Below are 17,435 nucleotides of genomic sequence, written 5' to 3'. Positions count from 1 at the left end.
CTCCCTATTATTAAAAATTGGAGACAGTCATCGCAGAAACTATATATATATATATATATATATATATATATATATATATATATATATATATGACTGTTTGTAAGGCGTAGATTGCAGCCAATCGTAATGATGGAGGTATTCTTAGCAAAGGTGGCCAGCCAATGGGAAACAGCACTTACGAACAAGAAAGCTTTATGAATTTGGCAACGGTAGTCCTCTTATGCGTTTGTCTGGATAAACTTTTTGTGGTGGGTTTTTCAGGCCTCTTGTAAGCATGCCGTGTTCCACAAATAAGGAGTTGGAAAAAAAAATCGCCAGTAAACTTCACAACGTTCCTCAGCGGATAATTTAGGGTCCGGTGTGCCGAGATGCATGTAAAAAGTAACGAGGAATGATGGCCCGGCCCGGCCTGGCAGAACTTGTTCGCAGTGCATAGGCCATTGGGCTCGGCGTGATCCCTCACTGCGTGCCACGGACGAAATAGGCGCGTGTTTCTTGCTGAGCGACATAACATCTCGGTCAGAATGAAATACGTAACGGCCCGCAGGGCGTGGTTGGTTCCGCTGTAGATGTGCCCGGAGCGAATTATTCCCACACGTACCGAAGTGCTCCTTATAGAACTCTAGAGGTCGTTTCGAGGAGTCGCTGTTATATACTTCCTGTTCGCAGCTGCCGTCTGCCGGTGTTCGCTAGGGCCGGCCGTCGATGTTATACGAACCCCGATATAGCTTCGAAGGATTCGAGTGCTTCGCGTGCGCGTTCGGGGGTGAGAATGAGCGCCCTAGTTAATTGTTCGCTCCGGCTTCGTTCACGAGTTACATTAGCAAACATACGTGGCACCGCGTGCCTTTACGTTGTTTGTCTTGTTAAACGTAAATGTGTTGTAGATGTAAACCTGAAGCGGTAAAATGCAACGTTACTTTTTTCTCCAATCTATAGTCCTCGGCTGTCGCCCGCTACTGTGACTGACCCCACTATAGGCAGGTGGGGCGCCGCTCAGCGCCAATGACGAAGCACGATAAGGAGGGGAATGTGAATGTAATTGAAATTTAATTGATGCATTGGTATACAAGCAGACCAACGACTAAACGTGAAAAGGGACGAAATCGGAATAAAAATTGTCGCATTGGTCTATGGCGCGTCCAGTGATGAAACGCGAACAAGAAGGGGATCAATCGGCTTCCGGATTCTATTTATATTGCCGTATATAGACCTATGCAACTATTCAATTGCGATTTTATGAAAAGTCCGTAACGCATTGATTTCGATTGCGTTTCCTCGTCACTGGCATCGAAGATCGACACGCCTGCGTCATCGCTTGCAGTGGCTATCTGTCGGGGCGGGTGCTTTATGAAAATAATATAATCGAAGTAATAAAGCCATCATGATTTTTTTTTACCGGTCCAGGTTTACTCAACTATATAAAAAAAAGTTATGCGGATTTCACGTGCTGTGGAGATTGATCTATGCGAAGCCTGCTTTGGCGTTAGCGAATATTTCTGTTCTTGCTTAGCTAAGACCATTTGCAATGATGTATCTCACGGCGAAGTTAATTAGCGAAGTTTTCACCAGGAGGGTGCATCGCTCAACGCAGACGTGTGGTGCTTCAACACCGCCAGACACGTCCGACCGAAATCAGACTGGTCGCACACATTACACACCGAACCAAACTCGTGCTACACTAAGCGTTTCTAAACGACCCTGTTTGCGCACGTAAACGGTGTTTTGTCTGCAGTAATCACTGTGTATAGATGATCTCGGGCTTCGCGTTTAACTAACAAGTGTGACGCTCACCGTGCCAACCCATTCTTCGCTGCGTATTGCTTCGCGCTTCTGGCGAAATGTTCACCGCGCTTCTCGCGTTGCTCGCCGCCGCCACTCGATGTTGCTCCGCTTCGCGTTTATACGAGTCAGCGTGCGCTCGTGTTCTAAACCACGCTCCGATGCGTAACGAAGACGTTATGCTGCTTCGCTCGACGCTTCTTCCGAGCCTCTGTTCCGTCCGTAGACAGTAAAGGCTTTGCCCCGGTTTTATTTGTGTTAAAGAAAATGCATACGCTTGGTGTACAATGTCCATGGTTGCTTCGCGTTGCCTCGGTTTGCACAAACTCCGGGACCGGCCGATCGTGCAAGGCAGCGGCCCGTAACCAGCATCCGGAAAGTAGAAGGCAAAGCCTGATAAAAAACAAAGCGTTGCTGTATAAAGTATCTGGACCGATAAGCTTTTTTTGACAATAATACGATCGAATTCTTCAAGGTACACATTTTCGGAACTATGTGTGAGCAAGGGCATAGCGGCATAGGCAGACTTACTTAGGTTAAAAGTTTATTGCTCCATATGTACAAATCGTGATTTCGGCCTTGTTGATGTGAAGGAGATGGTTTCTTCATTTGAGAGGATGCATCTAAATATCAATGATTCTAGAAGCAGTATTGCCTGTCGACAAGTTCTTACCTGCAGCAAATGCTGCTTTCCTGCATCTCGCAACGTTTAAAATTATGGCCTCATCACGTAGGGGAACCTGCAGGCGTATTCCGCTGGATATCTCTTGTTTTGAGTTATTTCGCTCAAGCGAAACGCGCTGTCTTCGGATACCTATACGTAACCTCAACCTGCTTGCACAATGCACACCACCTCCATTAGTCTGCGAAACTCTCGGTGTATGTCCGGTCGCGTCCGATTGCCTGTTCTCGAGGACCATCTACTCGCACAAACGAGCTCCTAATGAGCCAAGAATAGACGGACATTTGTCGTCGAGGGACCGTGTTATGTAGCGATTCGGGTCTTTTTATCTTTTATGTTCTTCTTTGTTTTTTCCACTGATTCATTCTTATGACCCTCTGCCACTGCCTACTGCAATTTAAAATGCGTCACGGTGGAACTCATACGCACGCCACGGCACTTCGTGAAACCGCAAGCGTCGACTGCGGTAAGACGACGTTTGCACAGTCTGTATGACGACGGAAATTAAACGCATTGTGTAATAAAAGCAAGTAGTGCCGTTCCAAGAGCATTTAAGAAAGGCGCCGTAGCTGTGTCATACTGCAGATGTTGTGCTGCAGATAGCTCATGTCAGGAGACGCACACACGAACGCACGCACGCACACACACGCACGCACACTTTGATCATGATCATGATGAAGAAGTGAAGAAGGAAAACGTTTTCGGATCAGCGAATTCACGCAATTTCCCTGTTATTTCGAAGCATAGGTTTAAATTTAGGTGAACCGTATGACAATTACGGGGAGGTATATTTCGCATCGTTGGTTTCTAGGGCGGATGCGTTGGCTGCGAAGGAATTCTTATTCTCAGATCCCGTGCTTAAAAAAAAAAAAAATTACGGATGAGGGTACATCCGTCTATCTGTTAGGGGCAACGCTACGATTCGTATATATTTTCTAATTTTCGACCAGCTAATTGTTCAAAATTTGAAAGTAATTAGAGTCCAAGAAGTCTTTAGCAACAGGTGTAATCATCTTGAATCTTGTAAGCACGCACATAGCATCTTGCTAAAGGATGCAGCACACGTGAAATGCATAGCGCATCAATGGTTTGAGTGGAGCTTTCCACCACTATACGTATATACAGCGTCTGTCAGCCGGAGTTCATTGAAATTCTGTAATCGAGTGTGAGCCAAATAATGAACCAGAAATTGTCTGAAGACAGTTTATGGAGTTAAAACCTTACTAATGTTTAGTAAACTATGGTGCTACCCACTTTATATCGTTACTCACAAGACGCAGATCATAAGCGTTTGATGTCTCATTCAAAGGGGCCCGAAATCTGCCACCAGAAATATTCATGCACTTCCTTACGGGCAAAGCTTCTTTTCTGCTATCCTCTTAGGGCGTATTGTCACATGTTCGTATTCTTAAGACGGGATCATAAGCCAACAAACAATGACACCAAGGACAACATAGGGGAAATTACTTGTACTTATTAATTGAATTAAAGAAATGATATGGATGAAAAGCAACTGGCCGTAGGTGGAGAACGATTCCACGTTTTCGCATTACGCGTGCGATGCTCTTACCATTGAGCTACCTCGGTGCCGTTCTCCTCGTTCATTAAGACGGGATAGTGTCATAAGTGCATGTTGACACCTATATTCAAACGCTGAGGTAACTGCGGAATAGAAAACAAACAGGGAAGGAAGCGGTTCTGGTTTTAGTGTTTCGACTGCACGCATACGAAATGCTGTTCTATAGGCGTTGAGAAGTTTAATGAAACCCTAAATCTCCTGTTGGTTGTTGTTGTGGTTCTGGTGGCGCAAGTGTACCATAACGACGACGTTCGTATCGCATTTGGACGCTACACTTTTTCATCCAGTCCTTAGGTTTGCTCAAGTTTTCCGCGAAATCACAGAATACGCGGTATCGTTTGCCAAGGTTGGCATCGTTTGCTTCGCAGACATTTCATAACCTTTATTTTGTCTCGTCACCAGTTTATCAGCAAAACGGTCCTTGCGCAGCCGAAATTTTATTGTTTTCATGATAATCGGTGATAACGGTGTTGTTGTGTGCGGTTCATTTCTCCGTAGAATTAATGCAGTAGGTTAGGTCACTAAAGCGGCTAGTTCTTAAAAGTGATATCTCTGCTGCATTAAAAGTGAATTGCCCTATATTATCTATATGATGTTTATGTATTACGTGCACGCAAATGAAAAAAAAGAATTAGGGGTCAGAGCAGCCTGCAAGGTGCCCAAATAATAACGCCTAACTTCGCGAGCCGCACGTTATGCAGACCGCTTAACACATGATGCCGGACTACCAAGTGTGAAAAACTGCAATAAAAAAAGTACAAGGCCGAACGCTCTCGTAGGGAAGAGCTCCATCAGTATTCGGTGCGATATTACTTCAACATTCCACATTCTTTTGACTTAATCGGGGAAAAGTGGTTGATATTACGCCTAAAGCCAGATAATGTCATTACGGCGAGCTTCGTTCGAAATTGGAGCTGCTCAGATCATCACAATGCTAACGTATAGTGTTTAGCTAAAGAGCTCTATTCTTCCGTTTTCCTCCGCCAGGGAAGAAATGTCGAGCTACAACAAGCGAATACGGTCTGCGACCGGCCTGAAGGGCCGTCGCCCTGGGCCTCTGCTGGCTTTTTGAAGGATCCCTTCCCTCTTTTTTGTCGCCTCGAACTGCCCACGTAGCCCGAGACGCTGCGTATATTCCCACACTCATTGGTTTGAAGTAATCTGGCCGGACAGCCCTGGAAGGTGCTAAGTAGTTCGGGATGTCAAATCGAAGACACCCAGAATACCATGGAAAAGAGGAAAAGAAACGGCCTAAAAACAGAAAAAGAAACGGCTAATCTCTTCTTTCTTCGCACCATAACCATTTATGGAACTCTTGTGGATGTAAAAAGAGGGCTTCGTTTGTTCAATGGGTAACGCACTCGCGCTTAAGGTGTAACACCGCATTGTTGAAGGGTACAATTTTTTTTTCTTTTTTTTTTCTTTTTTGTTGCGACATTTCATGGCAAGCAAACACGATGATAACTTTGACGGACTGCATTAAAATTGTATGAAATAAACTTTAATAGCCGTCACCGTTCGAACGCTGGTGTCAGCATATTACTTTTTGCACCAGGTGGTCAGAATTCATAAGCAGCGTTTCACTACGGCTTCTCTCATCGCAATCGCTATAGTTAGAGCTCACTGTCGTGCACAATAAAATTGTTTTACCTATGAATATACGCGCGGTAGTCGTGGGACCAACCAGCGCCCTTAAGTGCAAAAAAAGTTTTAGGGTGTAACTTATCGTATTAGGTCAAATAGCCGTATTCCTAACGCAATAAGCCTTCCTTCGATCCATCAGTATAATCACAAACTCACGCTAGAGCGCGCACGCGCATTCGGCGCGTCGCTGTCGCAGGCCCCGGTCGTCGCTGGCTTCGGACGCGGCCATATTCTTCGGCGACATGCAGTTTCACTTCTTCCACATGCTGCTCTGCACCTGGCAGTTGGTGTACTACCTGTGGACGACGCAGAAGAGGAAAGCGCGCACCTACGTGTATCATTGGACCTGCTTCCTCTTCCACACCGGCATTGTGTGGTGCGTGCTCCGACCGCACGTCCGTCATCTATGCCTTCAATTTCAGTGCAGAAGATCGGTCAACACCTGCCTTTGTCCCGCAGTGGACACGAAATAGGATGACGGTGACGAATGATCGGTCATATCGATGACGCTGGACTATTAACGCGAATGTTCGCACACCGCTGCGCTAAAGTAACAAACCCAAACATCGTCAATTACGTGTCTTCAAGGCGCGTTTGTCACTGGCTAACGTATCCCTGTGCGTACAGTCTCTGTCAAAAGTGTATTATTGCGATAGCAATTATATGGACACTAAAAAGCAGATTTCTGCCGTCGCCGTCGCCGTGAGGTTCCGTATGACGTCAATGGAGATGAAATCGTCGCCGCGCGCCGAACGCTGTATGTGCGAGTGAAAGGGCGCGAGGGGCGCGCGCTTTCACGGGGAGTGAACGCACGGCGGAGAACAAACGCGCGTTCTGCGCCGTGCTCCCTTAAGGGCTGCAGAAGTAGGCGTCTCTTTCCTCCTTTACAATCACCATATATGTAGAGCAAACGTGCCTTCTTCCGACGCGCGAAAGGCCATGGGCGAGGGGGGGGGGAGGGGGAGGGAAGGGAGGCGACGTTTAGCTGCGGCACCAAGTGCCTATTTACATCAGAGGCTCCGGCAACAGTCACCAATGCCGCACGCATTTTGAGCGAACGCGGGCAAAACGCCGACGGCGTCGACAACAGTTCTGCGTGTTGCCGGTGCTGCTGCATGTCCAAGTTTATACAGCTGATAAAGCTAATATCATTATTCCGTATAGCTCTCTACAAATTTGCTATCGCAATTGATGCTTCGCCTTTCAGGTGAAACTGCGACAACTTTTTCTGGCTACTCTGCGCCTTGGCCATACACGTATGTCGATCGGCTATGTGGTGGGGTTTCCATGGCGCTTCTTGCACCGCAAGGTATGGTGACCATAGCAGCACAGAACATGGCGAGCCCGAGAGGTCTTTGCATTATCTAGGGCGTTGCAACTTACATGGTAGTTAAGGGCACTCCCAAAAAAGAAGCCAGCAGTCAGCCGGACGATCGCAGGCAACGTATGTCGTATACTTTTGACAAAGAGTGAACGCGTCCGATAGCCAGTATATAGGGCGCAGAATCCACTCCATTAACAACAGGTCAGACTCGCGTTATTCTCAGCTCTTGGCTTTTTAGAGTTGGTTATAGAGACGATTTAACTAGTAGCTATTTGAAGGCTTCTACATTCGAACTCTGGAAACTAGCACGAAAAATGTGTAATTGCAGTGATCACTGTCAGAGGGTGCATGCCGGTAGTTATTTTTGAGATAATCGCCGCAAAATGACAGATTAAGCAAAGGGAATTATTATCCGGTGTATTCAATAACTTCTAAAAAATCTAAATAAATAAAAATAGCCACGGAAATAAACGCCAATACGGCTGTAACATTTGGCCAGGCATACTGCATATCGAATCTTCCGCTACTTTCCAACATGCGGGTCAGATTAACCTTCGGCTAACCAAAACATTGCAACCGCCTCTATAGGTATAGGTAGCCTCCGTTCTGTCGGCTGGCTCAAATAAATCAAGACGGGTTCTGAATTTTCGTATTAGCAACCAACCGGCGCCAATTTTACAGCCCCCCCCCCCCCCCCCCCCCGCAGAGGGTGATTGAGAGTGCGAATAATTATTATACTTATAATTCCATAGACCCGCTCTTTCTATTTGCCGCTCGCAGGTTCTACACGAGCGGCATTACGGTGAGCATCCGCGTGCAGTTAGTCAATGGTCCAGGGGCAAACGATGCTCCCGTACCGGTGCCGCCACCAATGCCGCCGGTGCCGAACCCCGAGGCCGTAGCCATGGCCATCGCGGCCGCGCGGGCTGTCGACGCCGCCGCAGGGAGACTCGACTCGCAACACCGAGGGAGCGCCGCGTCGTCGCCGAGGGGCGGCAGCCCGCGGTTCGGCTCGGGCTCCCCGCGGCGGAACAGCTCGCGCTCTTCGTCGCGACGCGACTCGACAGTGGAGCAGGAAGCTCTCGTAACAAGCTTTTCGGAGCCGAGGAGGCTGCCACCCGAAGACAGCGGGGCGGAAGAGATGTTTGGCTCCGTTACCCAAACCCTGTCGGGCGCCTCGACGTCGGGTTCTTCGAAAACGGCTATAGTGCCGTACGTGGAGCGCCCACTGATCCCGAGGAACGACGCTCCCGGCCAGCCCGAGCAAAGCCCCGTCGTCCAACAGGCTCGTACATCGAATCCGTCAGGCGCAGCCGTCTGCTTGGCCGGAGTCGATGTGCAGCCCGCCACGGCATCGTCAGAGCCCGCCGCAAACGAAGCGCGTGGCACTTCTGCTCCAGGCGCTGCTGAAAGCCTCACCAGAGGTGAAATTAAGGGTCACGTGCAGAGTCCTGCTTCCCCAGATGTCGCCCCTGGCAGTGTTGATGGCGCTTCCGCAGGCCCTGCCACTGCTAATGACCGTCTACAAAGTCCAGCTACGGAAGAAGACTTCGAGTCAGCTTCGCGTGCTGCTGCTCGAGACTCCGCAACAACCATGACCTACTGCAGTTCGGAGCTGGTGGTTGACCTTGCCGAGAGTTCTGTCAAATGTCCCACTTTAGGTAACAAAGCCGGCACGTCTCCGACGTTGGCTAAAGTGTCATCACTCCCTGGTCCGTCTTGCAGCCGTGGCCAGGACATGGCGAAAAAGTCAGAGAGTTCTCGTGAGCAATCGGCCAAGCAGTCGCCTTCAACGTCCCGGAAGTCATCCTCGCCCTCGGCCACCCCTTTTAAATCTCCTACTGGAATTCAAGGTCCTTCTTCTCTTGGCTCCCCTTCTGGGTACGCTCAAGCCATAGAGGAGCCACAGCGTTCTCCTAAAGAATCGCAGTCGGCTAAACAGTCCCCAACAACGTCGAGGAAGTCATCCGGTTCGGACAACCTTTTCAAATCTCCAATCGGGGCTCAGTGCTCTTCCAGAGGGTCGCCTTCCGGACGCGTCCAAGAGCCAGTGGAAAGACCCGAGCGTTGTCGGGAACAATCTGCCAAGCATTCATCCGCAGCGTCGCTGAAGCCTTCTGCTCCGGCTACCCCTTCCGAATCTCCTGAGTGACTCAAACCGAGCCCGCTGCCAAATTTACCTTCACCGAGGACTTGTGCTTCCCGGGATTATGCCTGACAGGCAGGCGGTTGAGACGTCGTCTCAACAGACGTTCCAGACGTCGTCTTATAGCTTTAGAAAGAGCGTGTAGTCCCGTGTCATTAAGCAGGAGGGGTAACTACTTTTAAGGAAAGCTGCGTTTTTTAAAGGCCTGCGCGTCGAGCGAATTGTCGTTACAGTCAGCAGGAGATTTTTTTTTTTTTGATCGCGCATAAAGGTCAGTCGCGAAAGTACACGCTAGGAGATGCCTGCCGTTATCAAAAGCTATAAACGGTTCCTGCAAACTCGCATGATACAGTGGGTTATTCTGCCATTTAGTGGAAATAGTGATCTAAATGCTGATGCGGACTTCAAACATGCGAATTTCGTTTTCTCTTCCTTAAACATTCAAATTAAATTGTGTATCCGAGGCCGCGCTGTTATTCAAGATGACTGAGTGTAGTAGTTGGCTGAGTAGTGTCTAGGCTACAGCGCTGATAAATCTGGTTTGATTTGATCGGCAACATCTTAAAAAGAAAAGAAAAATGCTGTGTGGATGAACGTTATGTAAATCAAACTCGACAGCCGATAGAATCGGGATACGATATCTATGGCTATGGCTGTGTATTCAAGCATTACGTCTGGTGGTGACTGGGAGCGAGAGACTTTCGAAATGCCAGGCGTGAAGTTGTGGAAATCAATATGTTTAGCCTCCTATCTGTGATATTCTGCGTGTACTTTCATGTCGTTTGGCGAAGCTTTAGTGCTGCAGATTGACGCTTTTATATATGTCGGCGAGAAGGCACTGTCGAGCAGGAAAAGAAATCGGAGCACCTTCACTCCTACAGAAACGGCGCGAAGGATGTAGATTGTGATACTTTCCGCTACTACCCGATGTGGCCGACAGCAGCTCCACTTCTTTTAACCTCCAGCATTTCTGCAGCGGCGTAGTAGCAGAAGAACACGTATCAACTCAAAGGTCAGGTAAATGACATTGCGGAAGACTTAAGTCACGGCAAGAAATTAATCGCCACAATGATTTCACTTCGCGCACTTGCGCTGCGAGAGCTATAGCCATGGCCGTAAATTATTTCCGCGTTAATCTAACCTCGCTTTATTTCAAGGACGCTTTGCGGTTTGCACGACTTTGTTGTTCAACAGTGTTTTCCCTTTCATCTCGCTCCGCGTCGCCCGCGCTGCAAATCTACATGCCTGAGGCCTCAGAGCGAGCCCTTGAAAACGACTCGGGCGAACCAAGGTAAACCGAAGGGGCGAACCGTCTCGTTTGCATACCCGACACTCGCGTACGGGTTTTCACCAATGCGAAAGGGTCGCATTGGTATTCGCGCCGTGGATTCTCGGAACGAGTCCGTGCTCTCGAAGCAGGCTAGCAAAAGTAATAGAGTTGAGGCAGTGGCCTTGAATAGCTGGCATGTGATGAACTGCTTTGTTTTCCCCTCTCCTCTGTATACATGTGCTCTAATCGGTTAATTTGCGTTGATTAGGAAAGAGATTTGCGCGGTTGCGTAGCGAAAGGTTGCAGGTTTCCGCGACACTTACGGCAGGAAGATAACTGCGTCCTTTTGGAGCAGTCATTGTTCACTTCAAGTTCATCCTTGTGTTCACCGTTCCAGGGCGTGTCGTTTTGCGCTAGTATGCTTTAGCAGAACAGATGGTGAACGCTGATAAGAACGCTGGTCTCTTTCTTCTCGTTACCAGGTGCTATTTTTACTCATTCGAATCGCTCGAGACGCCGGCTCCCGGCACGCATTTGACGTCACAGGCAGCCCTTGTAGCGGTCACTGTATCGGCGTTGGTGGAGAACGGCTCTTCGGTCACGTCCACAGACCGTGATCCCGCGTGCGCCTTCTCTCGGACATTCAGCTTGATACGAGAACCCATCACTCCGAGAGAAAATATAGGATGTATCGCTGACCGATCGAACATCAACCTTGCTGCTGCGGAGCCCCGGTCGGCGCCCTTGTTTGCCGAACAGGAAGGGTCAAGCCAATTTCGTCGAATGGAAGTTTGCTCTAGGCAATGACTGAAGGAGCCAGGGACATCCTAAGCTCGATAAGCACTTAGCTATAATGCTCGGTGCAGCATCGAGCTATTGATTATCGCAGAGATCATCTTTTGTGCGTGTGTCCAAAGACGAATCAGGTGCGATGTGAGCCAAGCAGGAGTTGAACAACATGCTTCAAATATGTCTGTTAGGGTGCGCGCCGTATGTGTGTCGTTAGGTCAACCCTGCGCATGAATCCTCACGCCAACCTTTAACACAACTGGCAAAGGCCGAACGAGCTTTCGCGTATAGCTCTCGCGCGAACTCGACGGTGATTAGCATAATGTTTTAAATTTATTGGAAAATCTCCCGAATTTAGCTTCATCGTTTCATAAACACGTTAAATCTTACAGAGATAGCAGTATGCGGCACATTACAGCTTATCTGCATACTGAAAATGATGAGAGCATGCGATAAAATTTGATGATCATTGCTACAGGCCACCTACAGGCTGATAAATGAATACCAATATTATTCTTATATTAAATTATTCGCTTACCCTTGCCCGCATCCTTGGAATGACTGCACTGATCTTATTTACGGTGATGCAGACGCATTTGATTGGACGCGCTGTGCGTTTATATGGTGGCAAAGTATTTGAAGGGACCTTCATGTTGCTTGCCCTACTGTAATTAACTAAGAAGTTCATTAGTCAATTTTTGTTTATTAGTTGAATATGTGTTTCAATTTCTCGTGCTACTAATGTCTGCCTCTTCGAATAACCCAGCTCAATGATAAGAATTATGCTACCTGCCACAGGCGATCTTTAAAAATTCCGTAAGGAGGAGGAGGAATAAACTTTATTTAGAGATGAGCAGACGGTAAGATCGTCCGAGGTGGGCGTAAAGCTTAATTTTGAACACCCGGTATATCATTTATTAGAAAGGCAGATCAAAACCATGGACTCTACAAAGTAAAGTTAACTAAACGCGGCCTTCGAACCGCAGCCAATTTTGGCCTGCTGGTAATGTATAAATAGGGTTCGGCATATCTGACTTCGAGTGAACTACGGCGCGATTGTATAGGCGTTTATTTCAGGCGTGAAACGTGTATTCATTGTCAGCTATATAAAAGCGGGCGTTTTCGCTTTTATCAGTCGGACATGCACCTGTGGAGTGCGCTCGCAACAATTGAAGAGCGTCGTGAAAGAGGTTAGACACCGGCAGACCGAAACGTGCCTGATGTATCTGAAGAATGCTAATCGCAGTAAAAAGCTGTCATAGTGCAATATGATTGTGTCCTGATAATGCGTGTGACTTAGATTCTTATCGGCTCCTGACGTGAGTTTGGCGGGCTGCTACTCGGGGGAGGGACCCCCCCCAAGCCGTTTATTTCGCTAAAGCCGCGCTCTTCGGCTGTCAAATACATGCTGGACTCGTCCGCCGCTCATGCACCAAGATCTCTCCGTCAACCACCGTTCGTCTGCGGTGTTTGTGATACACGTACGAGATCAGGCGCCGACCCTCGAGGCTTATCGTTACCGATCACTGCACCGCCAAGACTGTTGTAGACGCGGATCGGATCACGTACTGATTGTCCGTGGCGCGAAAGCCTATAGATTTTATCAAGACTGTAGTTAACACTATATACTGTGGTCGTGTGCAATATGCTAGGTATAGGGCTGTGTTAGATTGTAATCAGAAGTAAAGCAGTGCGTTTACAACGTCACTCCGCAGCCACGAGTTTCTTTCGGCAAACAAGCTTGGTCCAACCGTTTGTCGTGAAGTCAGCAGTCTCACAGTTTGTGAACCTGAGAGGAGGCGGGCGTGTACAACTTTCTTTGGTGCTGTACGGTTTCGTTATTCGTCAGGCGGGCACGGACACCGCGGCATGTTTCATCATAAACCGCTTATTAAAAATAGCGAAGCTTGCACTGGAGGCACAATGCTAAAGAGACAGCGGAGCTGATGGGCACCTAGCTAGTCCTGGCTTTCGGGCTAGGCTAAGCACTACCAAGTCACCCCAGCATTTCTCTGAATTTAATAATTATTGATAGATCATCGATTAGCTATTGAGTGGCTATCCATTGGCCATCGCAAGGTATTGGTCACGTGTTTGGGCTAGGCTAAGCACTACCATTCCTCAGCATTTTCCGGAATTTATTAATTATTGATCAATTATCGATTAGCTGATTGGCTATCGATGGGCTATCGATGAATGACTAAGCTTAAGACACCATGCTTAGCTAGACTTAGCCAGGCTCAGCTTCGCTAGTTCACAGGGGTATGTGCCATTGCGCTTGGACCCATTCTGCACTGCCGCCAGGATCGGTCCACATTTTCTGTTTACGACAGACAGATTACGCTCGGCATAAACAGCTCAGCTGTTGAAAAATTCCCAGCCCTTCCACTACTGTGAAGATGGAAGCCAGCGAAGCTGTGACTATGGTCTGCTATAGTGAATTTTGTTATAGTGAATTTATATATTATCATTATTGGCTATATTGAGCGTCTTCGGCATGTTCGTCAAAGAGCAAGGACACCAGCATCTTGTTTTCGCCAGGCGCTATGGCCAAGTAGTACATTTGCTGCGCCAAGTCCACCCCATCGTCATAGACTAGCGTATGAGCCACAACATTCACAGCCGCGGCACACTGCACGGCATCATCAGGACCCTGACGTCAGGATCCCGGAAGATGTGGGCAAACTAGCGTCCGTCCCATAGCGAGTCCAAAGGGCAACTGCTGATAACAGCGCTAGCGCGATCTCTACGTCACGAGACAAAGGGGCACAACGACTGGTGGGACGTGCCGCCACCGAGTATCGCGACACTTGTGAAAGAGGCATCGGCGGTGGCGAGGGGTGTAACAATAGGCCATCCATCACCCGTTTTGACAGCTGCGCTAAGGCACAACTGGCGGGAAACCGCCAGGCACATGGAGCCAAAGCAAATGCTGATGATGATAGTTTTTTTCTACACGCGGACACGAACCTCGGGAACCTAGCCCTTAACAGCTTCGCTGTAAAACCATGCAGATCGCACGCACACCGTGAAATCTATGTGAAGCGGTTAATCAAATGCCATAAATTTGCCCATTTTATTCCTCCGTCCTTGAAGTAAAGGAAACGGGTGCGCGCGCATGCGCTCTCGCGCACACGCGCTACACAGTGTGACGCACACGGCGATCACCTCGAAGAGCTAGTTGGTATTAGCGCGATAGAAGTATATGTATGCGATTGTGGCCATCCTAGAAGACGTCCATGACTCCGTGTTCTTGTGGGACGTTCTTAAGCAAAATCTGAAAAAACATTGCTGATAAGCCCTTTCGGTATTCGTCTCTTGCCACGCGGAGACGCAGGGGTAGTGCCGGCTGACATGATAATGCTTTTGTGTGTGAGCAGCGTTTGGAAAACGCGCATGGGTGTAAGGAATGACCGCTTAGATGCAAGGTCTGCGAGACAACACTTAATTGAAAGCTTTACGTAAACGCGCGATGGCCCTAAAGCACGTGCATGGTTAAAAAAAAAATGGTTGAACCATCAGAGTGGTTTCAGGAACTTCATTGTTTGGTGTCTGTGATGGCCTCTCTGAAGGCCTTTTGAATTAGTACAGTCTAACCGAATGGTGCATTATATTTTGTAGCACCGAGTGACCTGTTTTGTGCATGTGTACGTATCGTTGCTAACAAGGTAACAAAGAAAAAAAATAATGGTCGTGGTCTAATGGTTAGTGCACCGGGTTGCTGTGCTGGGGTACCGATATTCTATATCCTACCATCGGGCACGTAATTCAATTTTTTTTAAAGTATGAGCTATTCACAGCAAGACAGCAACGACCAGCAGCCATGGTAAGGAAATTACGGGAGGGTTCGCAAAGAACGATTCGCTTTAAGAAAATAAGAGGAATAAAGAGAGAGAGAAAAAAAAGTGCAGAGGAATCACTTGGAAGGACCGTTTCCTCTTCCTGCACCATGAGGTCACCTTGTGAGGTCGCCGTATAACTTTTTTCTCCGCAAAAATGACCCACTGAAATGTACGCAAAACTTTCATTAGAGAAATAACGTGTCAACAAGTAAAGCAATCTCATTCGTTATGACGGATGAGCGGTGGCCCGTGGTTTAATTAATATGATCTGTTCAACAAAAAGAATCAAGGCTTCTCTCCTCCATAGTGTGAGATAAATGTCATGTCAGCCATTTCTTGAAGTTATACTGGATTTACCTCGCTACGAGATCAGCTATGCGCACACTCTTCGCTGCTTAGGCATTGACTTCCGATAAGGCGCTGATACCTGAAGCTCTTCGAGGGCATGCTCTGAGATTTCGCCTGGAAGCTTGGGCGTGTTGGTGATTCATTGAAAAAAAAACACAGTGCAAAAAAGACACGGACACGAGAGAGCGACACGCACACAGCGCTGACTTGCAACAGAAACACAGCGCAAAAAAGACATGGACACGAGAGAGCGACACGCACACAGCGCTGACTTGCAACAATTTCTGTTGCAAGTCAGCGCTGTGTGCGTGTCGCTCTCTCGTGTCCGTGTATTTTTTGCGCCGTGTTTTTTTCCAATGCTCTTAGAGTAGTGTTCCTGCATCCTCGTTTGAAGATTGTGTAGTCGCTGCTTTCTTGAGACACAGCGTTTGATAAGTGAAAAACGTGGATATTGATATTGACCCTTTTCGCGGCGATCCCGTGGGCGCTGCCATGTTTGATCACATAGTGATGCGTCCATTGCTTGCCTCAGCTGTCTCCGTTGCCTCCGTGTTTACAATGGATGTCCACGACGCCCGGCGCGGCTCAGGAAACCTCTGTTTCGGAAGATATCGGAGACGCTGACTGGCTGGACGACACGAAGCTTTGGCCAGAGCTTCAGAGGACATGTAAAAGCGCTTTCGGAGCTTTGTCCAAACAGCGCAAGCAGCGTATATGGCGCTTCTCCTAAAAGCGAGGCTAAAATGTATTCCAAGCTATCCAAGCTTTCCGCTTACGAAATGAATCAGCATCAGTGTGTTTTGCTTTTCGTTCTTTATTTGGCAAATACTTTGAAGCAGCGGCTTGTCACGTTTCTGACTCAGTGAAGTTCGTTGGTGCGGTCACTATCTGATTATTTTCTGCCTAATCACTCGCCCGTGTGCTCAATTGCACTAGATTTGTTCTTGCTGCACACAAGGCTTGGAACGTAGCTGTTCTGTACTTTGTAATAGCATGTAGCAAATATGTAGCATCGCTAGTAGCTCGCTTACTCCTGTGAACCGTCACGAAACGTTTACCTTCGTCCATTGGTATGCTGCCGGTGTCGTCGCTGTCACCCATGATTTGGCGCACTGATTGAAGTGTGCGCCCATTCACACATTCTTAATACGTTGGCGATAGAGTGGGTGTAAGTTTGCGAGTGAGTAGAGGTAGATGTGTGTAGATAACGTGCGCGAAACATACTATATACCAGAAGGCGGCGCAACTCCCTTTGTCATTGTTTAAGGAGCGGTACTCACTCTTGCCGACGTCCGGGGGTTGAAGTCTTTTCTTTGGAGGTTAGCGATATAACACTGGCGGATAAGTTAATTTTTTTTATCCACGAGGAAGCTGTCCCTATGTAGAGGCTGTCCGTATATAGCAACGGTCCGTGAACTTGGTCACACATATTCATTCTATTCATTAATATGCCAGTCACTATTTTTGCAGCGAACTATGGCAGACGTCTTCAATACACCGCTCCACATTTTGTAGCATGAATGGAGCACAGTGCGTGAACAAAAACCCAGTTGCATTTCCGACAGCTGATGGCACAGAAACCGGGCAGAAGCGGTGATGATTTCGTATCTGTGCGCTTTCGCTGAGGCAACGTAAAGCGCCATCTCTTTTCTCGAGAAGAAACTTCTCTGCGAAAAGGGCCAATAGGGAGTGCTACTTCGCGACAGTCAGTCAATACAAAGCCTCTGCACCGAGAGAAGTCGCCGGCGAATGTCTTGTAATCTTGCAGCAGCTTTTTCGATCAATCCCATTCGAACGCCATCGACTCGAAGGGACAGCTGTGTCATCTATGCTTACAGTTGGAATTTGAGGCTCTGCCAGCAAAACTAGCTCCGCGTTTGTATTTCTTTCGTTATCCTTCGTGCTTTCTTCGTTCGCTGCGTATTGCGCCACTTTTGGACAATAGTAAAGAGAAAGAAACTTGACGTAAACGCCGGCCGCATTGAGGAAAGGACAAGTGCTCCAACGACATCTTTGCTCCGAATACTAT

General features: G+C 48.0%; 1 protein-coding gene across 2 annotated transcripts in view; it reads left to right on the top strand.

The window, feature by feature from the left end:
* The window catches only part of LOC119448084 (bromodomain testis-specific protein-like), a 35,028-nt gene extending 25,415 nt beyond the window's left edge, over nucleotides 1-9,613 (top strand). For both annotated transcript variants that reach the window (XM_049666794.1, XM_049666795.1), the window contains 2 exons: nucleotides 5,884-6,063; nucleotides 7,792-9,613. In XM_049666794.1, the coding sequence (XP_049522751.1) occupies nucleotides 5,884-6,063; nucleotides 7,792-9,163 (1,552 nt within the window). In that variant the 3' untranslated portion in view covers nucleotides 9,164-9,613. The remainder of the gene's footprint in view (nucleotides 1-5,883; nucleotides 6,064-7,791) is intronic.
* The last annotated feature ends 7,822 nt before the right edge of the window (nucleotides 9,614-17,435 follow it).

The sequence above is a fragment of the Dermacentor silvarum genome, chromosome 4, assembly GCF_013339745.2.
Source record: "Dermacentor silvarum isolate Dsil-2018 chromosome 4, BIME_Dsil_1.4, whole genome shotgun sequence".
In the NCBI taxonomy this organism is placed as follows: domain Eukaryota; kingdom Metazoa; phylum Arthropoda; class Arachnida; order Ixodida; family Ixodidae; genus Dermacentor; species Dermacentor silvarum.
The sequence above is the reverse complement of the archived record's forward strand: the minus strand, read 5'-3'. Positions and strand labels throughout refer to the sequence as shown.